The sequence below is a fragment of the Ascidiella aspersa genome, chromosome 7 (assembly GCF_963924565.1).
Source record: "Ascidiella aspersa chromosome 7, kaAscAspe10.2, whole genome shotgun sequence".
NCBI lineage: Eukaryota > Metazoa > Chordata > Ascidiacea > Phlebobranchia > Ascidiidae > Ascidiella > Ascidiella aspersa.
This window is the reverse complement of record NC_139453.1, coordinates 3,988,013-4,014,357: the sequence shown is the minus strand read 5'-3', so window position 1 is coordinate 4,014,357 and position 26,345 is coordinate 3,988,013. Positions and strand designations below refer to the sequence as shown.

At 36.0% G+C, this 26,345-nt stretch overlaps 1 protein-coding gene across 1 annotated transcript; it reads right to left on the bottom strand.

The window, feature by feature from the left end:
- Window positions 1-1,441: 1,441 nt before the first annotated feature.
- LOC146137315 (fatty acyl-CoA reductase 2-like) lies at window positions 1,442-9,018 on the bottom strand. The gene is made up of 8 exons (XM_083393853.1): window positions 8,938-9,018; window positions 6,547-6,784; window positions 5,875-6,003; window positions 5,162-5,240; window positions 4,570-4,659; window positions 3,968-4,097; window positions 3,502-3,626; window positions 1,442-2,435 (listed from the first exon to the last, which is right to left on the bottom strand). The coding sequence occupies exons 1-8, from the start codon at window positions 9,016-9,018 to the stop codon at window positions 2,303-2,305; spliced, it is 1,005 nt and encodes a 334-aa protein (XP_083249979.1). The 3' UTR covers window positions 1,442-2,302.
- Window positions 9,019-26,345: the final 17,327 nt, after the last annotated feature.

Here is a 26,345-nt window from a genome sequence, read left to right as displayed (position 1 = left end):
GTATTACTAAAAATAGAGAACAAAAAGCTTAAATACCTTATACAAGTAGACTTGCAGCTTTCATCAGCAGCAAACTTATCACAGAGGTCAACCATAACACAACACAACTAGCTCAACTGATGATCAAATGCTTTTCTCGTGTGGTTGCTTACGGCTCGTTCTGCACCAAACTGATTGCGTTTGCTTCGGCGCCTTTAATTCGTTTTGCTCAACATAAATCGGCCAGTTTAAATGGCCGCTCCAAAGTAGCCGGCTCCTTTTTCGTCAAGTAAATTTTAGGTGGGGTATATATGTCCCCAGGCTTCAAGGTACAGGGGTGCCAAGATGAGGCTTACAAATGCCAGAATAAGGCTTTTTATTCTTAAAATACAATGTTCTAATAAAATTTGAATTGTTTGCCGTATAAAGTAAGGTATATTATGTTAATGTAATAGAAATGTGACTAAATATGGATAGGGGTGCGCCAATTTTATAGTTTGCCCCCGGGCGCAAAATACTCTGGCCATACGCCACTGGGTACAAGCAAGCCCTTATAAGGTGTGTCCCTAAAAATCAAGCTTTTTATCCTGATTGTGTTATTTATGTGTTTCTCAACAAACCTTGGCTCAGGTGCTACGTAATATCGTAAATGGAACGCGAGTAATTTTAAGTTTTATGCGTGAGTTTAGCGAAATTAACACAAATGTAAAAATATTGCAATTGCCGTGGGTTGTATCCTCTATCTGCCACAAGAACTTTTCCTTTAACATAAAATCGGATGACACTGGAAGCTAGGTTTTTTAATTTGTTACTTTAGTCTTGTTTTAATTCAGGGGTTCCCAACCTTGTTACGATCTCGAACCACTTGGACGCTCTGTACTGTCACGCGTACCACTTTAGCAGTAAAACAATTTAATTGAATCATATTTTTATCTATTTTTAGCTTACAACTAGCATTATTCAACGCTATTTGTAGCTTAAGACTTAAGCTATAAAACAGTAGATGCTATCTATCAAGAGCAATCATTTTTCCACCTGAAAACCTACGCGTACCACTAGTGGTTCACGCACCACAGGTTGAGAACCCCTGTGGTAATTGGATCAGAATGGCTTGCTGTGAAACCCGGCGGTACGCAGCAAAACTAAAAGCCACTATGCGATGTACACTGCCGGAAAAACGCACCGGTAAAAAAACGAGACAGTGACTTAAATGTATGCCAAGGCTGGCAGGCGCAGATCTAGGATGTTTGTTTGGGGGGCAATGAATTGTTTCGAATATAACGTCACACAGCTGCACAACTAACCTCAAGAAAACCAAACAGTTGGTTTATTTCCAGGTTGGAGAAGTGGTGCTTTTAATACAAAAGTTATATTACAAAGCTGTAGCGCGAAGCGAAAAATTGCCTTTATATCTTTTAAGTTGCCAAAAGCGTTTATATGGGGTAATGAGAGTAACGATGCCTTTAAGCTAAAGCAACTTTAATAAAGCGGGCCAATAGATATACAAGAAGCTTAATTTTGAGATTCGCGAATTCTTTTGCATTTTATAGTTACCCTAGTGACAAAAATACAGTTTTTTTGGAAGCCATTTTGTGGTATTTGAGGAAACCAGAAAAGTACCACAATACTTCAGCTTTTAATTCCAGTATAATATGAAAAGCAACTAAAACATAAAACACAAAAAAACGGCTGTATTTACAAATACGAAGCGTTTCTACACAGTATTGAAATCGTTGTGATTTTACAGTTACCTACATTTGAAAGGCATTGAAATAGAAAAACAAAGTCTATGTTAACATTAAAGAACAAGTATAAAGTAAAGTGTAAGCTTTGAAATAGAACAATAACGAAGAAATAATTACACAGGAAAAGTTAGCATTTGCGCAAATGGATAACAACACTAAAATATTTGTTCTTCCTGTACAACATACCTTCTGCATAGCTATGTAAGCCCAGAATACAAAGAGATCTATTGCGATGAGATTCGAACCAAACGAAATCTTTACACGCGGGAAAATAAAACCGCTCAATGCTTCTTTGTAAGCCCCGAGAGAATGTCAAGTGAGCCTCGAAACTTTTTGTAATATTGGAAAAGAAATTATTTGTATTACCAATATATGCACAGACACAATCGTTTTAGACTTAAATACGCACTATCCATGAAATATTATTAATATTTAGACATTTAGATACAGTTTGTAGTGGATTTAGGTTTTTTTATGCCATAAAGGTAACCCACTTTAGGTTTTGCAAGTCGTGGCTTATGTAGAACACAATGAATCGTGTTGCGATAAAATCGAACGCAAAGAGAATACTTATAAGGTTATAGAAGGGCGAGTGAGTCGCCGATGAACTCTGTGAGTTGCCAGAGCGAACTCGTCAATCCACTTGCAACGGCGAGTCCGCAAACTCCTAAGGCAGCTCCCGAGTAGAAGCACTTTTCAACCAAACGCAATCTGACAAATTAAACACAAGGTTAAAACGGGCTCAGCCATCTTGTTTTAGTTGCAATGTTTTCTGGTTAACTAATCTTCTTAGGTTTCAACTAACATTAAAACGCAATCTGAACAAATTAAACACACGATTAAAACGGGCTCACCCATCTAATCGCATTTTAAGATAAAACGAATATATAAACTTTGTTTATTATAACTTTTTGTGTAATACTTTCTAATAAGACCTCAAAACAAAGCTTAAATGGACATATTTTGGCGCCGATACTACGTCAGTATCGGACCAGTGGCGATACGATAAATCTGATTATCGGACAGCCAAAAGTAAAAACATAAAAAACGGGCCCAACCATCCAATAGAGTTTTAGATAAAAAGGAAATTCGGTGATGAATCGGCGAAATTAGGATATGAACAAATATGATGGCAGATTCTAGGGCACTGGTCAGCAAACTTTTTTTGTCGCGGCCAAAAGTATTTTTTTCAAAGCTATTGTGTAGGCCCACTGAAACCACTACGAAGCAGTGACGGATTCTGAATATTTGATTTTTAGGTGAAATGTTACACGGCGCCTTTATGCCCAAAACTCTGCCATACCATATTATTAAACATACTACACAACGAAGAATATACGCGCATAGCGAGAAAATTTTTTTAATTACACATAGTTAAAGTTGACAAAAATATATTTCGACAGGCATTTAGGACCACATTGGGCACGTGGGTCTTTTCAAACTGAGCCAAATGAAAAATTCTATGCCACACCAATATTTACAATAAAGTGCAATGAATGTACGGCTATCACGCGGCCCACAACTACATGATATCACTAAGCTGCTCTAAAGTAACTCGCGGCAGACATCTGGGCCGCGGCCCATAGTTTGCCGACCACTGTTCTGGGGATTTCGATGTTTTGGCGAAAAAAGTGTATAATGAAGTCACCACGAATCTTCTTTAGAAAAATGCATTGTTTTACGGTTACAGTGTCATGTCACAAATAAACATGAAAGTATTTATAAGATCAAAATTTATTGCTTTAAACAAATCTTCCACAAGCATAAAGTCCCTTACTTGGTTAGTTTTTGTTTCGACTGTAGATCGTTGTTCTTCTGCTTTAGAATGAACTGGTTGCAGCCGGCGATGTAAGTTGTGAAGTAATCTTCCCACTGATAAACCCCGCAATCAAGGTTGTAAGCCTGAGAAACAATTAACAAATAGCTTGATAATGAGTTTTAAAGCCAAAAAGTTCGAGTAGATCGACATCATCTTGATTAAGACGTTTCGATACGAACTTGTATCATCGTCAGTTAATCTCATTGTTTTTTCAACAGCACTTTATGAACACTTAACTTAAGCTAAACAAAAAATAAATTCACTTTTGGACAAATATAAGGTTCTGCGAAGACTTTTCAATACGCAAATCAATTCAAGGCAGTTAAACGCTTTTAAAGATTCAAATAATTTGTAACAAACGTGCAACACCCAAATTAAACCTATGATTAGATGCTCTGAATTAGAAGACCTTGTAATATTTCACCTTTTGATCTTCAGCATTCAGTGCGGAATGCAGCTGATCGACATTCGTGTTGCTGAACTTGAAGTTTGTCGTAAAAAAGAATTCCATCACTTCCATGGCGCTCATGATCTTTTCATTGAGTCTTGCCATTCTGAAAAAATTAAGAAATGTTGTAAGTATTTGCCATTCTGAAATTAAACATTAGATTTTTTAGGATTAGCGTAGCATTGGGTTCAGAATAAAGTATTTTTGTGAACTGGGATCAATAATTCTAAGCTAAATAAAATCCTATATTCTTGCCTAATTGGTGATAGTCATTCAAACAAGTAATCCAATTTTATGTCATATTGAAAAAAAAACAGACAATTGTTATAACATAATAAAGGAAGTTTAAATCCTAACAGTTTGAGAGGTGTAAAGACAGGTTGACAAAAAGCTAGATATTAAATGATAAAATAAACTTCCAGCTAGACTCGGGCCTTGAATATCAAAAAAAATAAAATAAAACAAACTAGACAAAGCATTGCACCATTCAACAAAGCAAAAATTTCATAAAAAGCAAAAAAATTAAATTTCATAAAAAGCAAAAATTTCATAAAAAGCAAAAAAAATTTATAACTCACTTTTGTTTTTTCCTCATAAGGGCCAGACCTGCATCCATCGCATGGGCAGGAATAGTTTGCGAATAAAAGGTGGTGAGCTCGTACAGCTTTCTGCATATAAATAAAAAAAAATTTAATAGAACACGCCTTTGTCGAAAGTGTTGGAATAATGAAAACTATATCTCTTAATGTTAAATAAAGTAATTAGGTGGCACTATATTAAAACAAATTGTATCAAATAGCTTTCGCACAACCGTGCTTCATCAGGTCAAAGCTGAAAAAAGATTTGCAACGTTTTTCTACTTTGACCTGATGAAGCATGCGAAAGCTTATCATAAATTCACTAAAATTTGTTTTTATATAGTGCCATCTGATTACCTTATTTAAACTAGACAAATAAGGTCTTTGCGAAGACTCCTAATGTTAAGCAATACCACCTAATTACCGGATTTAGAACTAGACAAATATGGTTACCAATTAGGACTATGTTTCTGGATAACACTAATATTATGCTAAATTCTTCTAGAAACTTTTTTTTGGAAAACTATATTTAACAATATATATTTGATAAATTGTGACAATCACTAAAGCAAAACTAAAGAATCTATTTTACCTGCTATTCGTGCATAACACCCAAGGGGCACGGAATGGGTCGCTTGGATTCTCTGCCACATTGTTCTTTGCAAGTGAAACTGGAAACAAAAATAAAAATTGTAAACGATGAATTTAAGCCAGGGCTGTGGAGTCGGGACTCAACAGAGTCGGTTTATTTTGTTGGAGTAGAGAACACGGGACTTAAGTTAGAAGTTAGACTACCCTTATAGGTTAATAAATTATATGACACACTACAAGCGGTATGTTGAACATATCTACCTGATTTTCGTTTAATAAATGTGTGAAATACAGGCTGTAGAGTCGGATCCGGACTGGGGAATCGCAGAAACAGGACATTTGGTCAGAGTCGGACTCTGGACTTGAGTAAGACTACGCAAAACTAAGACTACGCAAACATAAGAGTCCCGAGTCAGACGTGCACAGCACCAAATTTCAAAACTGATAAGGTCACAAACTGTAAAGTGTAAAGGTGAAATACCATAAGGTAGATAAAGTCAATTTTGTTTATAAGATCCATATCTTTGACTTGACTTAAATTTTCCCTTCGGCAAAACTTTGCCCAACTTAACTGAAAAATTTTAGATATGTAAACTGCTGCAGTCTGGAACCCAACAAAATCAACATGGCAACACAATTTTTCCCATTGGTTAAGAAACACTAAAACCTACATTTACTGATGTAACACTTTTAGTTAAAGTTGTCCATTCTTACTCCAGCGGTCCATAGCAAGGCCATTTTTGATGCCAGAGTTGACGTGGTAGATGGAAAGTGATCCATTGACCCTCGGAACTCGGTCGCAAGTAAAGGAACTGATGCTTTCATTGTCCGAAGATGAATCCCCTGGAAATTCATGTTCAACCAGTTAAGTTTTAAATTGATCAAACTATTCAATAAATATAGGTGGAATTAGTTCTTCATAGTAAACAGCCTGAAAACCTCTTGGTAATATAGAATGACTAAACTAGAGTAAAACTGCAGTTTTGGAACAGATTTTTTATACAGGACTCAAAATACAAAAAGAACACAACAACAATGAAGTAAAAAAAATTTACATGTTTTCGAACAGGGGTTTATTTATCAAATGAATACAAAATTAGTAATAAATGCAAACACTGGCTAGATACAAGCGTTTTTTTCTCAAGCTTAAAATAGTTTTGTACAAATTAAAACGAAGTAAATTGTAGAATGAATATCAAGGCACGTGGATAAGTAAGTAGCATTTTGTGGAAATTTAAAAAAATTCTTTGTTGATTTTCACATGGTCAGATGACAAAATGCAACCTACTTCTGTATGGGCTTTGATATTCATTCTACATCTAACTACAACAAAAGCGGATATGAACAAAAACGCCAACTTTTTGGTAATCTGTCTGTATTTACAACCTTGTAAGCCAATTTCCCCAAGCGATGAAACTGCACTGTCACTCTCGTAGCCGAGCGAGCACCTTCTTTCTGCTGAGTCACAAGCGGTCTTCATCGCTGCGCAAATCACGCCGTTCACAACAAAGTCGACCGGTATGTGGTCACAGGTTATGGAGTTGTCGACAATCACAGAACGTAGCACACCCTTGGTGTACGCTATTATGAAAGCGGTGGGTCCGTACACGTTTGTACACCAACCCTGGAGAAAAAGCAGTAATTTTTGCTATGAAAGTTAATTATGCAGTGAAATTTGGAACACTATTAAGCAGTACACCGGAAGCCTTTAATAGACTAACCCAGTGGTTCCCAACCGGGGTGCCATTTGGAAGCTTAAAGGGTAATTGAAGTTCCTTAAAAACATAATTATCGCTCTTTTTAAAATCCTATTAATACAACTTTTTGTGTATGATTTGGGTACAGAAATCAAATGATATGTTTCTACATGCAAATAAATTTGATTGCGATGTTCCAGTTCCGTTTTTAGTGACACTACAGAAATCAACTTTCAAGATTCAAGTAGTTGTGCCGCAATCTATTTATTGTTCCTTATGGGTGCCGCAAACCATAAAAGGTGGGAACCACTGGAGTATCAGAATCAGAATTTTTGTGCAAGCAAGGTAGCAAATGCAATTGCGGTGTGGTTTGCACTCCAAACTGGCCTTGCTTGCATGAAATCCCTAATTGGTTGAATGATTTCATTAGTCTTTATCAGTGATTTAAGTTTCATTACACGGGGCAATTTAAAAAAGCTAAATTTATAATTATTTGTGTCACTTACTTAATTTTACAGGAATAATGCCTTGGGGAGAAATTGATAAGGAAAGTAAAAGAAATGTAAATTGATTGTTCGCAAGAATCTCACTAATGCACAGCTGAATAAATATCTGTTTCAAAATATGTTATGCTGTTTTTTGTTCTAAACCTATTTCTTAGTTCGAAAATGAAAATGGGCTTTGTTTAAATTGGCAAACCCTTGAATAAAACAGTGCTTTAAACCTAAGTTTCAAAGATTGAATAGGACTGCTTACTTAAAGTTATTTAATCCTTCTAAATGTTTAACATCAATGAAACCACTCAAAATATTTTAGCATTTTAAACACATTTAACTCTTTTCCGTGTTCTTTCTGCACTGAAAAAATATCTAACTTATACGAAGACTAGAAACATACTGGCTAAGGTTCTTTGTAAGCTGGTATTATCATGCTGGGCCTGACGATGCAGATTGGAAGATGAGATCCTTCTCTTGCAACGACGTCCTCAGCAAGCGCCTTCGTCAGCGTGTAAGTGTTCGGTCTGAAACAAAATCAACGTTTGTCTACGAATTCAAACCAATAATTATAATACACCTAAAGCCTTTGTCAGCGTGTAAGTGTTCGGTCTGAACGAAAACACAACAGGTTACATTTCAGTCAAGAGAGATATTTTGATAGAAAACTGTTCTTTTTTGAAGCATTTGGCTTAGTTAGCACACAAAAACATGTTGTATTTGTGTGATGTGATATGTATAAATTGTTTATTGGAAAGTTTGTATGGTCCCTATTCTGAGGCAAATTTTTTTTATAGATTTTTGTTTGCTTGACAGTTTAAGTTACGTCAAAATACGACTTAATAAAGCAATAAATTTATAAAAAAAAGTTTTTCCAGCAAACTTGTGTGCAAATATGCAGCTGAACAATAGCTTAATTGCGTGAAGGACTAAAAAATTTGTATTTACATAGTAAAAAAACTTGAAAATATAGTTTTTTGTAGTCTCTGCTAGAAACTAGAGAAAAGTGTTATGAAGGTCAACACAAGAAGAAGGACAATCGTGCAACATGCCATGAGTCCAGTTTTTGAGATATATATATATAGTTAATTATTGCTACCGCTAGATGATAACAAAAACGAACATAATGGCCAAGGTATCTCAGGCAGTGCATATTAAATATGTGGCGTTAAAACATTCTAGCTTGTGGCACATTAAGTATAAAGTATTTTAGGCACTGTTTTCTTCTAGCAACACTTTTAAAACTTGGTATTTGTCCTTAATATATTGGCAAGAACACGGTTTAAAGCAGGGGTGACGAACCTATTTGCTGTCGCGGGCCACTTTGTCAGTTACCGCTGACGGCGCTGAGTACAAAATTTTTTTTTTTTTTTTACTTATACTGTAAAACCTGTTAAAACCACAAACAATTGTTCATCAAACCAAACTAATTGAAACCCATGCAAACCATACAGCTTAAATTATTTAATGTAATATTGAAATATGAAATAATAAAAAATAACAAATAAACATTTAATGAATTTTGTTGCTCAATGAGAAATTTGGAAACATTTTTGCTTTGCTAAGCGCTTGATATTAGGACGAACTGTCGATGTGGCAACTCTCAACTGCATACTAAGATTTTCGTCTGTTAGCCTTGACCTGTAACGACTTTTTGTGATGTTCATTTTACAAAAAAAATGTTCTCATAGATATGTGCTTCCAAAAACCTGCGGGCCACGTTTTCGTCACCCCTAGTTTAAAGGATTAAAATAAAAACTTAAGCAGTGTAAAAACGAAATAATGCAAGAGTTCAATTCAAATATTAAACTTCTTGGGCCACTTCCAGGGTAAAACAAACACTTATTTCAAAGTGACCTTTGTCAAAATGTCCTAATAACTAACCTAAGGACTTTAATTTCGCTTTGAATTAGCGAATATGGTCACCTACCTCTTGCCAAGAAGCTGTGGTGTGACCTTGGTGATAAGGGCATCGCCCATTCACCGGAGGGAGCCCTCAAGATCGAGGTAATCGATTCCAACATCGTAAAGCTGTTCATCGGTTTCTTGTTGGTTGCAATAGACGTACACTGGACAAAAATGATGTAAATTCGTCTACCTTCTACTGTTTTATGCATTATTCTCTATATATCAAACAATACAATGGTTTAAGTATAGATAAAAAAATGTTATAGTTAAAAAAAAATAACTTTTTTTATAAAATATAGATTATAGTTTACACAAAAAAAGTGTATGACAATAGCACTTTATAAGGTAGTTACAACGTCAAAACAATTTTCTGGCTTTTTAATTAAATATATTTAACCTTATCCTTAAACAAAAATATATAAGAAAGATGAAGGTTTAAATTACAATTTCTTGCGACAAAATTCCATGGATGGGGGAGAAGTTAAATCGGTAGTTTCTAAACTTTTCAGCTTGCGGCACAGTAAAAAACTAAAATATTTCATGCCACACCATGTACAAAAACAACAAGTTTAACAGATAAATGCCTTGAAAAGGTCTATGAAATAAATCGTCTATCTTTGCTCATTTATTTTTGATACATTGAATTTTGGAATCTTTGTAACTGTTTTTTAAAGTATTGTCAGTAGTGAATGAAATTTATAACTCTACAACAATTTTTAGCTTGCTACATGATTATTTAATTTTCCTCATTTAAAGATAATTTAATAAAGTTAATAAATATTGACAAACGAGTTACACCTGGTCTGCGCTCGTACATCCTAACAGTTAACCGACCTGCGATGGTCAAGCCCAACAGTTACCCACCCTTCGGGAAAAAAAATGGTAACCCTCGGCCTATTGTGCGAAATATGGGTATATTTACCCTATATATAATAGAGTAACCTTAGCACAAATTTACAAAGTTAATCACATAAAGCATTTGAAAAAAAGTGTGATTTTGAAAGCTTTATCATTTAATAAAACAGCAAAATTAAATTTTTTTGTGTAACACTGCATATTGCTAATAAACACCTGTGGAGATGTGAACGAATGCTTGGAGGTTGTTTCGTTCAGGTCAAAATATTTTGAGAAGCCTCCTCACACACTGGACGTTTATCTCGAAGGCCAACCTGTAGAAATTAATAAAGAAACCAGTGGTTAACAAGCTTTTTTAGACGGCAGCAGACTAAACAGACAAAAACAAATTAGGGGTATAATTTAACACCATCATGTAATTAACACTTAACAAGCATGCAGTGCAATATGAATTACACATAATTTAACTTCAGTAACTGTGATATTAAAATGTAAATACGATTTTATATAAGTAGACATTTATATACAAATCAATATCATTGCATTAGTAACTTAGTAAAACTGAGTTACTACATCTGAAGCAACAAAATTTAAAACAATAATAATAATCACATTTTTTTATTCCAGACCGGGGTAACCCCTTGGGAGCACCCATGCACACTTAAGAATCAGATGTATGCGCTGGTCTACAATCCTACCATAACGAAGCGAGGCAAAATTAAAATATTCAAAGAAGAATTCTGTAGTAATCTGTAGTATATTTATGGATTCCTTAAGCCTTGCAATTAAAAGCAAGTCCGCTTGTGAGGAGCTGAGGCAATCTGGCTTACTTTGTTTGCCAAGTTCTCGTCTTTTAAATGATTACAGTTCCCATATTAAATTATATATTTTTAGTTTAAGAAAAATATATAAATATTTTATAAACAAAAGCGAAGGTGGTCTAGAATCCTAACCCAGATGTCTCTTTCAATGTCTAAAAAGGTGAAAGTTGTTAACGTAAAATCCTGGAAGGGTTAAAGTTTTAACTTTAAACGCCAAAATCCTTCAAAGGATAGAGGCTTTGACGTCAAAATCAAGAAAGGGTAATAGTTTAAACGTCAAAATTCTAAAAGGGTAGGCATTTCAACTAATATCAATATCATTTAGTTAAGAAAAATTATTCCTTAGTTTCACATTTGCTGAGCCGAATACGCAACCAATTATTTTCAGTGGACTGCTGTAAAAAAGTTACTCCGGTTCTTTACCGAACAGCAACGCAATTAATATGACCGAATCGTAAAAAGTCTCTTTCTAATAATTCGACCGACTTGGAAAGTGGAAACCAAAGTCTGATGGACACAGGCATAACTCAGGGGTGGCGGTGGGGTACATATGTCCCCGGGCGCCGAGGTACATGGGCGCCGAAATGAGGCTTACAAATGCCAAAATGAGGCTGCTTCTTCTTTAAATACAATGATCTATTAAAATTTGAATTGTTTTGCCGTATAAGGTAAGGTGTATTATGTTAACGTAATGGAAAATGTGATTAAACATGAAGGAGGGGGCGCCAATTACAAAGTTTGCCCCCGGGCGCAAAATACCCTAGCTACCAATCTGCTTATGGAGTTGGAGAATAGAAAACCAGGGATAAAAAACAAGAATGCATAGATTTACTGTCTTAAGACGAGGTTTTTGGGTAAACGAAATGCGTAAGATGAGGTTAGTTAGCCTACTTCCCGCATTTCATTAACGTAATGCTGGTCCATATGCTATTGCTCATTGCTAAATTTGCAAGAATTCAATAAATTCATTTGGACACTTTTTGAAACTTGGGTGAAGTAAGCATTGGGTACTTAAGGTATTATATTTAAATATCCTTGCAAACTATTGATCGCGTGGGCTCCAGAAAACGATTGGTGTTGAAAGTCTTTAAAAACTCTTTTACATTTGTAAAAAAAAGTGCGTTTAGCGGATTCAGTGGTGGCAATCAGGTATAACATAGTTTCTTTAACGTTTTATTGGATCGAACGAATTTCGTAAGAAGATCCTCGGCATAATTTTAATCAGGGCTTTCCAAAATGTTCTCTCTGCAAGTAATTTTGCTCGAAAACACTTAAGTCTTGACTTAAGGGCACCAGCATCGGCCGAACTCGTTGCGCGCTTTGTCGCCACCCGGCGGCACCGCCATAAGAAATCACCTGAAAAAAGGCGGTCACTTGAAGCGTGTGCGAGCGCACGAGGTGCTCGTATCGCGTGACCCGATCAATCGGCGGCCGCCAAAGTTTTTCAAGTTCTTAAACGGACCGCGTGGTCTATGCATTGACTTGAGTCATTGCAACATTGGTTTAGTGTCTTTAACACTCGTCAAATAATGCTTAACAATCGCATAACCTGTTCTTATTAAAGTTAGGTGATTGTGAGTGTTTGCCCAGACAAATCTCATTTGTATTTTTAAGTGTTTTAAACGAAAGCAATGAATAAGTCACAAGCTTTCTAAATCTGTAAGTTTATAAGCAACTTCATTATGAACGCAGTCTTACATAAGTTCTTTTATCAGTTGATGTTTAGAGGTATTATTAAAATGTTTAGAGTAAGCTATTATTAATATGTGTATAATGGCTCATTCAGAGCTGTTACTCCACTAGTTGGCGCTCTGGCGCAAAACTTGGACAACTAGATTTATTTGTGAGTTAATTTAAATTTGATTAGCAATAAAATTAGCCGCATTTTGCTCCAAAATTTCAACAAGCCACTAGAATTTGCCTGGTGCCACCTCATAATGTTCCGGCAAAATATTTATCTTAGTTAGAGCGGACTTGGCGCTTTTGCAGCGAAATCACCTAAAACGTTTGCCAAAAGCGCAAAAAAAGTAAATGTGTTTATTTTCTTTTAACAGTTTGGTCGGTGCTACTGGGGATATACAGCAACACTATGACACAGACGTTCTATATGTGTATATTTTCTTTTTTGGCAAACAATTGCAATATGGATAGTCGGAGTCCACATAGTGCTATTCTGTGGACACATAGAAAGGGTGAAAATACTGCATGGTGACGTTAGCTGGAAATATACCTTAGAAATGTCAAAACCTAAGAAAAAAACAAAGAATGAAAACAAATTGTATCTTGATGGCTAAGGTGATAGCAACGGTCCGGTCTGATTTAACGTATAATGGCTTATTTATAAATATACTGATTTCAAAAAGGGTCAATCGTACAGCAGTCAACAACATAGTGTACGGTTACCGCTGGTGCGTTTCCTATTGATCCTTGAACGAAAAAGATTGAGGCAAATATCAAGGTTTAAATACATGCCTGAATACTAGGACGTCTGATACTTGACATTTTATTCCGATACCCGATATCGTGGACACAAAGTATCGCGACCCGATACCAAATGACGTCATTACTATGCTTAAATAAGCAAACATATGACTACAATTACTTTACATCAGATTTTAGCTATAAAACCTAATATTTTACTTTACAACCTTTTGTTGCCGGACAGGCAACATTTGACATTTTTTAGCGACACGCGACATGAATCGAACGCCACGCGACACTTGTATGACGTAACGCGACAGACAATATTAGCGAGAATGTGCCGACCTAGTGTAAATGTGTAAAAAAAGTGGCAAAATGGTGAAGGGAGGGTGGTTTTGTGTTGCTGGAGTCTGGAGAGAAAAAAGAACTTGCCAGAATATATTCGGTGGATATTCAAGTATTCAGCATAACAATTGACAGCTGGAGTAATGTTCGTAACGTTTTTTCATATTTCTAAGTAAAACCAGGATTTGTAGGGAAACAAACTTGTTGTAGGTTTTTCAGATATTATTATCGTTTAATGAAAGTAGAAATATTTAAAATATGCAGTTAATAATAACTTAATCGTTACTACCAACAAAAACCCATTACTACTTTATATATAAATGCTTGAATCGGTTAAAACGAGGTTTAGTGTAAAATCGATAAAACAGATGTATTGCGAAAATGAAGTCGGACATTGCAATAAGTCTTTAACCATTTCTTGCATCTGTAGGCACGTTCTGCAGTAAAAAAATGAAAAAAATTAAATACTTGCATTATTTGATGATGGTTTGTCCATATATAAGCATATAGTTTAAGCTCAAGTAAGAAAATGAGAGTAAAGGTTTGACAGTCACAAATGCAGTACCACGTCGATTGTTGTTTGGTAGTCATTTGTTTGGTAATAATTGTATTTGGAAGTTTGCCATTTCATAATGTTAAGTGAGTTTAAAGTGCACTTCACTCTGTTCAAGGTATTACTCAATATGAGCTTTCACATATTCTAACGTGAGTATTTAGTGCGTGAAAATATTTTGTGCTGGAGTCAAGTCTTCCTGAGGGTCGCACGAGATAATTGAGTGCGTCAGCGGGTCGCAACAACAGAACTAGTGATCTGCTGGTTTATGTAGGCATTTGTTTGGTGATAATTGTATTTGGAAGTTTGCCACCGATATGGTAAGTTTAGACTTTAGAGTATTCACTTTATGCTCCAGGTATTATTCACTATACGCTTTCACATTGAGTGCGTCAGCGGGCAGCAATAACAGAACTAAGAAATACGTGGCAAGCAAAGTGGTGAGCGCGAAATTTGTTGGTTATATTCGCATTTCTCCGGAATTTCTTGCGATAGCTTATTACATAAAATTCATATGTTTTTCATTTTTTCTATTTGCCAGCGGCGCACCGGTTAAACAGAAGTAGTTTACTTTGTGGATATGAATGTTGACGTTTTAGAAACATTCATAAATACAAAGTGATAAAGTTAAATGGAAGCCTGCATACATTTTAATGTTGTCGGGCGCAGAATATGCAACGATATTTGGAAAATATTGCATTTTGAGTTTAAGGCGCCAAAAAATGAGTTTGAACGTTGCAATAAGAGGTGTTTTTTTATGTTTCGGTTGACTGTACATTTTGTTTAAAGGCGATTATGTTGATTTTTCTACTGGATAACGATTGTGATAAACTTTTATATTACATTTGTACGACCTCGCTATTTTGTTGTGTTGTTTTATTTTTGTAAACACTCATCATGGAATGGCAGATACTAGCAATTGAATTGGAAGATCGTGAAAACTGAACGTTTATTCCCAGTTGATCAGACTATTTGGAACCTTATTTCAAAGTATTTGCTGTTTTTTAGTCGCTCTTTATTATTCAGTATGGAATCGAAAACGCGTGAGAGTTATTAATTACAAACGGCCAGCACAATACCCACGGTGTGTGGCAAGCTTTTTGGCTTCAGTAAAGACATTTAAATATTGTTTGCTAGTGCGATTCGTTTATAAAAAAATCACTTCATTACTTTTAAATTGTTTTATTGGAAGTCTTGTTTATATACTACAAATTATTTTCTGCTGTAGTGTTGGGACATCAACGAACCAATTTGGCCTGTTGTCTTATTATTGTCTAAATAACTTCTTATAGTTTTGCCTTATTGATCGCATAGGGCAGAATATTTTCCAACCACGTTTTGTGGTTGACTTGCTGTATGTCTATCTTATTTAGTTAGTTGATGGGTCAAATATAGGATGTAGAGTCGGAGCCAGACTCGCCGGAGTCGGCAAATTTGGGCGAAGTATTTATCATTGTTTCGCTTAGAGCAGACCCTGACAAGCAATTTAATCCGGCCCGCGGCCTTTTTGTAATAAAATACATATAAGCAAAACAAGGGCGAGTTTTTACATGATTGGCCAACGAAAGTTTGAGAAACTTATCCTAACATTTATATACTTTTTGCACTTCGGTCGAATGTATGCCGTTTATCGACTTTGCTATATGCAGGGTTACCATCTGCTCAGACCAAAAAAAAACAGGCTATTTAAAAACTAAAGACCAGGAGCAGATCCAGGATTCCGATGGTGAAATCCAAGCTATCAGGAATAATGTCATAAAATAAAAACTTAAAAAGTCCTATTTTGTATGCGCAAAACGTAACTTAATTGCGCGAAGCGCGAAAAAAAATGAGTTGTATGCCTAAACCTATAGTGTCAGTCCTTACGTAAAGCCGAAAGTTAACTTGTTTACTAAAGGCAAACTACTACACTTATTTATAGCTTACATTACAATGTACTTTTAGAAAAAACAATCGTAGCACATTGTTATTATATGTAATATAATGCATTGTTGCTGTAATATGGGCCAAAGAACTTGGTAAATATAAGTCTATCACTCCCCGTCGCAGCAAAGAGTTTTGAAAAAAAAAAAACTCTTGGTCAAAATGGAATTGATTAAAAACACTTTAAGAAACTAAAATAAGACAAACTAAGCACACAACTTGAAAATAAGCACGTTTCTTAGAAATAAGCACATTAGTGTTTTCTAAGACACTGCACCAAAAATAAGCACGTTTCTTAGAAATAAGCACGGAATGGTAACCCTGGTTATACGCCAATTGTACCTAAAGTAACACGTCGGAAACTTATAGCCTCAAAAGCAAAAAAAAAAGTTTTTTTCTGCGGAATTACGTATTGTACCCTTGGCTTTAGGGTCAATTGACGCCAATAAATTAAGCAATGAACATTTTCATCTGCTCGAACCACTTATGTCTAAATTAAAGTTTACACAAATAGCCTATAGTCGCAGTTTATCTTTCTTTTAAATTAGACTTAAAATGCGCATTTGCGCACCACTCCCAACGTAAAGTTTGTTAGCTTATTTGTGTTATAGCGTCAAAGTATGACGTCATATTGGGTTTATTCGAGATCTTATTTTTGACCCGGCCCTCCACAACATTTTTATTTTCTGATGCGGCCCGCGGTAAAAAAAATAAATGCTCAACCCTGGCGTAGAGTTTAGTTACGTAAGAGGAAGTAGACTTTTTACTTAAAATTCGGTAATTGCGTGACGACTCTGCCCTTGACTCTTTTTACAAACGAACGCGACTGACAGGAATTTCTCGCGTAAAGCAAACCCATAGAACAAATTAAAAGAATTCGAATAATACCTTTTTTAAATCGCAAGTTTTGTCGAAATTTTGTGCGATAAAAATATGCATCAAACTGTCGTTTCAAGGAAAATAATTAAATTGATGCTGAAGTTTAACAAAAACATATTATTATAGAAGAACTGCTAATTCTGACTATAGTTTTAAAGCGGCACGTGACACCAAAATACCCGTTGGGATCCAATAATACCGCGATTGAAAACTTCAACAAATTATTTAGTGTTTGCACACAATGGTATTTTAAAGGAGGTAAAACTGGGCATGTGCATTATGGTTTGACAATTTTATTGCCGTTGGTTTAATGGAATACAAAAAGTGTCACTGGTTTTGTTCAAGACTGCGGACTCGTGTCTCGAGTAAGACTGCCCTAGTCCCGAGTCCGACGTGCGCACTGCTTAATTCGAAACACTCATAAGGCCACAAACAGTCAATTGCAAAGATGGAATAGCATATGGTGGGAAATTTCCTAGTCACATATTGTGAGTGGATGAGTTGTATTGCAACCCTATGAGTGCTTGCTGGAAATTCACCCGATTTTAATTACCTAAATGGGTGAAATACAGAAGGGACGCCGGAGCGATTTCAGGGCAAGGGGGGGGGGGGGGAGGGGCGACTTTCTTGGTAAGGGCAACATAGACCGCAGGCGAGAGTAGCAAGCCGAAATGTTGGAGGGTCCGGGGGAACTCCCCCTGAAAATTTTTTGCGGCCACGCCCTCTAGATTGGCGTAAAATGGTACCAAAAATGTTTTAACAAATGTCAACCATGTCATTTTGTGATTTTTTTTGCCTTTTTCCGTAGCTCAAGACCGATTTCCGTCGCATAATATTTAACGTTGTGAAAGCAATATATCATTTTTCATGAAAAAGCTTTAAGTGGATTCGGAGTCGAACTCGGTGGAATGGGAAAATTTGCCGAGTCGAACTCGACTTTATTTTTTCGGATGAGGTTGGACACGGGTTGTTTTTAACCGACTCCGCAGCCCTGACGCTTGTGTGCATTTTTTTACACGCCCATGAGTGCAAAGAAATAATTTATCTCTAATCGTTTAAAAAAAATCGTTTTGGATTTTGCAAAAGCCAAGATCGTAAAAATCCCTCTTGATATCATAGCGAAGTTAAATAGCCTACTACTTTATTACGAGAGTATCCAAGATAAAGAGGCACTCATATTGTACGTTTGCGTTTCTAACGGCAAAACCGCCAAAATAAAAACAGCCACCGTTGAATAGTTTCAGGTTCCAAAGACGCCGATACAGCGCGTCGTATATTTGTCCCCAGTCATTGTGAAGAATCACGTTTCAGCTCTTCTTTGTCCAAACCTTCCGACGGTTGGTGGGACGCGTTGCTACAAACCAAGCGTTACCAAGCGTTGAGCGAAAAATTCGCAGCGCTAACTTGCTCGTATCTCACCTTCTCAGTTAAATTATTTTTAAACAGTAGTTTCAGCTCTTCTTTGACCAAACCTTCCGACGGTTGGTGGGACGCGGCGTATATAGTCTGTTGTTTTCACTATTGTTCTCCTGCGTTGAAACATCATGTAATTAACACTTAACAAGCATGCAGTGCAATATGAATTACACATAATTTAACTTCAGTAACTGTGATATTAAAATGTAAATACGATTTTATATAAGTAGACATTTATATACAAATCAATATCATTGCATTAGTAACTTAGTAAAACTGAGTTACTACATCTGAAGCAACAAAATTTAAAACAATAATAATAATCACATTTTTTTATTCCAGACCGGGGTAACCCCTTGGGAGCACCCATGCACACTTAAGAATCAGATGTATGCGCTGGTCTACAATCCTACCATAACGAAGCGAGGCAAAATTAAAATATTCAAAGAAGAATTCTGTAGTAATCTGTAGTATATTTATGGATTCCTTAAGCCTTGCAATTAAAAGCAAGTCCGCTTGTGAGGAGCTGAGGCAATCTGGCTTACTTTGTTTGCCAAGTTCTCGTCTTTTAAATGATTACAGTTCCCATATTAAATTATATATTTTTAGTTTAAGAAAAATATATAAATATTTTATAAACAAAAGCGAAGGTGGTCTAGAATCCTAACCCAGATGTCTCTTTCAATGTCTAAAAAGGTGAAAGTTGTTAACGTAAAATCCTGGAAGGGTTAAAGTTTTAACTTTAAACGCCAAAATCCTTCAAAGGATAGAGGCTTTGACGTCAAAATCAAGAAAGGGTAATAGTTTAAACGTCAAAATTCTAAAAGGGTAGGCATTTCAACTAATATCAATATCATTTAGTTAAGAAAAATTATTCCTTAGTTTCACATTTGCTGAGCCGAATACGCAACCAATTATTTTCAGTGGACTGCTGTAAAAAAGTTACTCCGGTTCTTTACCGAACAGCAACGCAATTAATATGACCGAATCGTAAAAAGTCTCTTTCTAATAATTCGACCGACTTGGAAAGTGGAAACCAAAGTCTGATGGACACAGGCATAACTCAGGGGTGGCGGTGGGGTACATATGTCCCCGGGCGCCGAGGTACATGGGCGCCGAAATGAGGCTTACAAATGCCAAAATGAGGCTGCTTCTTCTTTAAATACAATGATCTATTAAAATTTGAATTGTTTTGCCGTATAAGGTAAGGTGTATTATGTTAACGTAATGGAAAATGTGATTAAACATGAAGGAGGGGGCGCCAATTACAAAGTTTGCCCCCGGGCGCAAAATACCCTAGCTACCAATCTGCTTATGGAGTTGGAGAATAGAAAACCAGGGATAAAAAACAAGAATGCATAGATTTACTTTCTTAAGACGAGGTTTTTGGGTAAACGAAATGCGTAAGATGAGGTTAGTTAGCCTACTTCCCGCATTTCATTAACGTAATGCTGGTCCATATGCTATTGCTCATTGCTAAATTTGCAAGAATTCAATAAATTCATTTGGACACTTTTTGAAACTTGGGTGAAGTAAGCATTGGGTACTTAAGGTATTATATTTAAATATCCTTGCAAACTATTGATCGCGTGGGCTCCAGAAAACGATTGGTGTTGAAAGTCTTTAAAAACTCTTTTACATTTGTAAAAAAAAGTGCGTTTAGCGGATTCAGTGGTGGCAATCAGGTATAACATAGTTTCTTTAACGTTTTATTGGATCGAACGAATTTCGTAAGAAGATCCTCGGCATAATTTTAATCAGGGCTTTCCAAAATGTTCTCTCTGCAAGTAATTTTGCTCGAAAACACTTAAGTCTTGACTTAAGGGCACCAGCATCGGCCGAACTCGTTGCGCGCTTTGTCGCCACCCGGCGGCACCGCCATAAGAAATCACCTGAAAAAAGGCGGTCACTTGAAGCGTGTGCGAGCGCACGAGGTGCTCGTATCGCGTGACCCGATCAATCGGCGGCCGCCAAAGTTTTTCAAGTTCTTAAACGGACCGCGTGGTCTATGCATTGACTTGAGTCATTGCAACATTGGTTTAGTGTCTTTAACACTCGTCAAATAATGCTTAACAATCGCATAACCTGTTCTTATTAAAGTTAGGTGATTGTGAGTGTTTGCCCAGACAAATCTCATTTGTATTTTTAAGTGTTTTAAACGAAAGCAATGAATAAGTCACAAGCTTTCTAAATCTGTAAGTTTATAAGCAACTTCATTATGAACGCAGTCTTACATAAGTTCTTTTATCAGTTGATGTTTAGAGGTATTATTAAAATGTTTAGAGTAAGCTATTATTAATATGTGTATAATGGCTCATTCAGAGCTGTTACTCCACTAGTTGGCGCTCTGGCGCAAAACTTGGACAACTAGATTTATTTGTGAGTTAATTTAAATTTGATTAGCAATAAAATTAGCCGCATTTTGCTCCAAAATTTCAACAAGCCACTAGAATTTGCCTGGTGCCACCTCATAATGTTCCGGCAAAATATTTATCTTAGTTAGAGCGGACTTGGCGCTTTTGCAGCGAAATCACCTAAAACGTTTGCCAAAAGCGCAAAAAAAGTAAATGTGTTTATTTTCTTTTAACAGTTTGGTCGGTGCTACTGGGGATATACAGCAACAATATGACACAGACGTTCTATATGTGTATATTTTCTTTTTTGGCAAACAATTGCAATATGGATAGTCGGAGTCCACATAGTGCTATTCTGTGGACACATAGAAAGGGTGAAAATACTGCACGGTGACGTTAGCTGGAAATATACCTTAGAAATGTCAAAACCTAAGAAAAAAACAAAGAATGAAAACAAATTGTATCTTGATGGCTAAGGTGATAGCAACGGTCCGGTCTGATTTAACGTATAATGGATTATTTATAAATATACTGATTTCCAAAAGGGTCAATCGTACAGCAGTCAACAACACAGTGTACGGTTACCACTGGTGCGTTTCCTATTGATCCTTGAACGAAAAATATTGAGGCAAATATCAAGGTTTAAATACATTCCTGAATACTAGGATGTCTGCCACTTGACATTTTATTCCGATACCCGATATCGTGGACACAAAGTATCGCGATACGATACCAAATGACGTCATTACTATGCTTAAATAAACAAAAAAATTACTACAATTATTTTATATCAGATTTTAGCTATAAAACCTAATATTTTAGTTTACAACCTTTTCTTTTTGAACAGGTAACATTTGTCATTTTTCAGCGACACGCGACATGAATTCAACGCCACGCGACACTTGTATGACGTAACGCGACAGACATCTTAGCGAGAATGTGCCGACCTAGTGTAAATGTGTAAAAAAAGTGGCAAAATGGTGAAGGGAGGGTGGTTTTGTGTTGCTGGAGTATGGAGAGAAAAAAGAACTTGCGAGAATATATTCGGTCGATCTTCAAGTATTCAGCATAACAATTGTCAGCTGGAGTAATATTCATAACGTTTTTTCGTCATTCTAAGTAAAACCAGGATTTGTAGGGAAACAAACTTGTTGTACGTTTTCCAGATATTATTTTCGTTTAATGAAAGTAGAAATATTTAAAATATGCAGTTGATAATAATTTAATCGTTTCTACCAACAAAAACCCATTACTACTTTATATATAAATGCTTGAATCGATTAAAACGAGGTTTAGTGTAAAATTGATAAAAGAGATGTATTGCGAAAATGAAGTCGGACATTGCAGTCTTTAACCATTTCTTGCATCTGTAGACACGTTCTGCAGTAAAAAAACAAAAACTAAATACTTGCATTCTTTGATGATGATTTGTCCATACTAATATAAGCATGTAGTTTAGGCTCAAGTAAGAAAATGAGAGTAAAGTTTTGTCAGTCAAAAATGCAGTACTTTACAGAAATACGCTCTTAACTTCATCATGTATTATCACGTCGATTGTTGTTTGGTAGACATTTGTTTGGTAATAATTGTATTTGGAAGTTTGCCATTTCATAATGTTAAGTGAGTTTAGAGTGCACTTTACCCTGTTCAAGGTGTTGTGCAATATTCGCTTTCACATATTTTAACGGGGGTGTTTAGTGCGTGAAAATAGTCTGTGCTGTAGTCAAGTCTTACTGAGGGTCGCACGACATAATTTGAGTGCGTCAGCGGGTCGCAACAACAGAACTACGAAACAAAAATACGTGGCAAGCAAGGTGAGCGCAAAATTTGTTGGTTATATTCGCATTTCTCCGGAATTTCTTGCGATAGCTTATTACATAAAATTCAGATGTTTTTTTTCATTTGCCAGCGGCGCACCAGTTAAAAAGCAGCAGTTTACTTTGTGGATATGAATATTGACGTTTTAGCAACATTCATAAATACGAAGTGATAAAGTTAAATGGAAGCCTGCATACATTTTAATGTTTTCGGTCACCGAATATGCAACGATATTTGTAAATATTGCTTTTTGAATTTAAGGCGCCAAAAAATGAGTTTGAACGTTGTAATCAAAGGTGCTTTTTATATGTTTTGGTTGACCGTACATTTTGTTTAAAGGCGATTATGTTTATTTTTCTACTGAATAATGATTGTGATCAGCTTTCATATTACATTTGTACGACATCGCTAGTTGTTGTGTTGTTTTATTTTTGTAAACACTCATCATGGAATGGTATATATTAGCAATTGAATTAGAAGATGGTGAAAACTGAACGTTTATTCCCAGTTGATCAGAATATTTCGAACTTCATTTCTGAGTATTTGCTGTTTTTTAGTCGCTCTCTAATATTCGCTATGGAATCGAAATCGCGTGAAGTTGTTAATTACAAACGGCCAGCACAATACCCTTCATTGCGAAATAACAAATAAGACATAATATGAAATATATTTTACAGAACGTGTAGCCTCCACATAGTGCAACAATTAGGGAAATTAGAATGTTTTACTACTTCACTCACTATTTAGCGCTCTAGTCATCATATTACATTATCCGTAACATTACTTTTTAGTTACATGGTAAATTGCCTTTTTTAAATCATCGACAATAACACGCGGCTCAAGCAAATGACGCAGGGGAGGACATAATATGTAATATAGTTATTAAGAGGCCACAGTTTGATGGAATCTAACCATGTTTCTGCGGAACAAAATTGGCAACAATACTAGGAGCACAATGCAAATTCCCATAAGAGGCCTTCTCCACGGTGTGTGGCAAGTATTTTGGTTTCAGTAAAGACATTTATATATTGTTTGCTAGTGCGATTCGTTTATAAAAAATCACCGCATTATTACTCAAGTGTTTCATTGAAAGTCTTGTTTATATTCTAAAAACTATTTTCTGTTGTAGTGTGAGGATTTAACGATGTGGACATCAACACACCGAGTTGGCCTGTTGTCTTATTATTGTCTAAATAACTTCATTTTATTTTTGGCTCATTAATCGCATAGGGTTGAATATTTTCCAACCACGTTTTGTGGGTGACTGAGTTATATTACGATCCTGTGAGTGGATTGCCGTATATCCACCTTATTTAGTTAGTTGGATGGGTGGAACATGGGCTGTAAAGTCGGAGCCGGACTCGCCGTAATCGGCGAATTTGGGCGAAGTCTTTACTCTTTATCATCGTTTCGCTTAGAGCAGACTTGGGCAACATACGGCCAGCAGACGGATCAGGCCCGCCAAGCGAGTTAATCCGGCCCGCGGCTTATTTTTACAAAAATGCATATAAGCAAAACAAGGGCGAGTTTCTACATGTTTTTTTAAAATAGGTTCGTCTGGCATATATTTCTTCAACCAACGTTTCGGCTTACTATCCGGCAAGCCTTCGTCAGGGACGTCCTTGTATAGTAAGCCGTAACGTTAGTTGCCAGACGAACCTATTTTAAATATACTATGTCTGGTAGCAACAGCATATTTATTCTATATGTTTGGTTGTACGGTATACCGTAAACATTCTTTTCAGAGATGGATCTAGTCATGACCCCGCAAAACTCTATTTTAGACTGTTTTAAATACTAAAAAGGAAAATGTTTTGGCGTTTCGCGCGAATGTCTTCTGTCTTTCTCGTAAGTTCTACGCAATTTTAGCATCTTTACAAACAGAAAGCGTCCTTCGCATAATGGTGCTCTATCCAACGAAAGTTTAACAAACGTATCCTAACATTTATATAGTTTTTGCACTTCGGTCGTATGTATCCCGTTTATCGTCTTTGCAATATGCTCATTGAACCTTAAGTAACACGTCGGGAACTTAAAGCCTCAAAAGCCGAAAAAAACATTGTTTTTGTGCGGAATTACGTATTGTCCCCTCGATTTTTGGGTCAACGCGCCCCACAAATAACGCCAATATATCAAGTAAAGTTCATTTTTTATCTGTGCTCAATCCCCTTCTATGTCTAAATTAAAGTTTACATTTTAAAACAAATAGCCTATGGTCGCAATTTATCTTTCTTTCAAATTAGACTTAAAATGCACGTTGGCGCACCACTCCCAACGTAAAGTTTGTGAGATTATTTGTTTCAAAGCGTCGAAGTATGACGTCATTTTGGTTTATTCGAGATCCTATTTTTGACGCGGCCCACCACAACATTTTAATTTTCTCATGCGCCCGCGGTAAAAACAATTGCCCAACCCTGGTTTAGAGTTTAGTTACGTAAAACTAAGTAGACTTTTTACTTAAAGCTACAGTCTTTCTAGCGGCTGAAATCAGCATCCATTATCCTGTTCGGTTTTATCGGCGATCTTTGCGTTTCGTTATCGCATAAAACACACGCTAAGTGAAATGTAACTTTGCGCAAGGTTATGTGATAGATCAGAATGATTAAAATAAATAAAAAACTTTATTTATGTTGACCACATCAGTATATCAAGAAACATTATAGTTTTCACTGGGGCTCCACTTGTCACACAAAGCGTTTGATATCACACTCTTGTTAGTAAGACCGTTATGGTATGACGTCATCTGTTCGAAATTTATCCTATAAACGCTTCGTAAAAGTTTGAGCTACAGAAACTCAAAACAGGAACTTGCCACGTCGGCAGAAACCCACCGTTGCGTAACCGCTCTGCCCTTGACTTTTACGAGCGAACGCGACCAACAGGAATTTCTCGCGTGAAGCAAACGAGATTATTCGAAACGTTTAAAATGATACCTACTTCTGCATGGGCGTTAAAATTCTTATTACGTCTTATTACAACCTCAAACCATTATGCCCCGAAGTTAAGAACAAATTACCAATGAAACAATTTAAAACGCAGTTTTGTAAAAGTGAATGATTTAAAAAAATATAATATAAATCAAAAGGTCTTTCACATCTGAAAAACCCTTTAGAAGCGATTTTCGTTAATCCAATTATTGGCAACGAATATTGAAGTCAATGTTTTAAATCACATGAAAATGAGAATATTTAATTTCGTAGAAAAACAACGGACTATGAATTGCTCAAGTAAAAGCCAGTCAACAATAAAGTCGATTTAATTCGCTTCCAAATTCCAGCTTTTCGATTCAGCGTAAACTCTGCGCAATTCAGAGTTTTTGCTCAAGCTTATCCTTGGCCTTAGTGACTTAAACTTCAGCGTCGTGCATGAATGCATATATGCTTTTGTATGGGGGAACAAGAAAGAGGGGTTAGTGGATTTTTTGCGGAGGAAAGTGTATACCTCAATTAACTAATTTATGTTCTATTTAAAATAGAAGGGTGCAATAGTTTCCAATGGCGAGCCAAATTCAATTAAAGCGACCAACAAGAACTTCTCGGGGAAGCGAAAATGTAAACGAAATTAAAAAACAAAAAAACAAGACGCAATTTAAAATAAAATTAAGTAAAACTCTAAGTTTGTCGAGATTTTTAAAAACATAATACAGTTTGTTAAACACAACAGAAATGTATTGAGCAACGATTGTCGTTATTGCAATTATT

Excerpts from the sequence above, each read along its gene's own strand:
- LOC146137315 (XM_083393853.1), bottom strand. The coding sequence starts at position 9,018 with ATGAACATCACAAAAAGTCGTTACAGGTCAAGGCTAACAGACGAAAAT. Across the intron at positions 3,627-3,967 it reads TGAATGCTGAAGATCAAAAG|GCTTACAACCTTGATTGCGG; the intron begins GTGAAATATTAC and ends ATTGTTTCTCAG. Across the intron at positions 2,436-3,501 it reads TCGAAACAAAAACTAACCAA|ATTGCGTTTGGTTGAAAAGT; the intron begins GTAAGGGACTTT and ends TTAATTTGTCAG.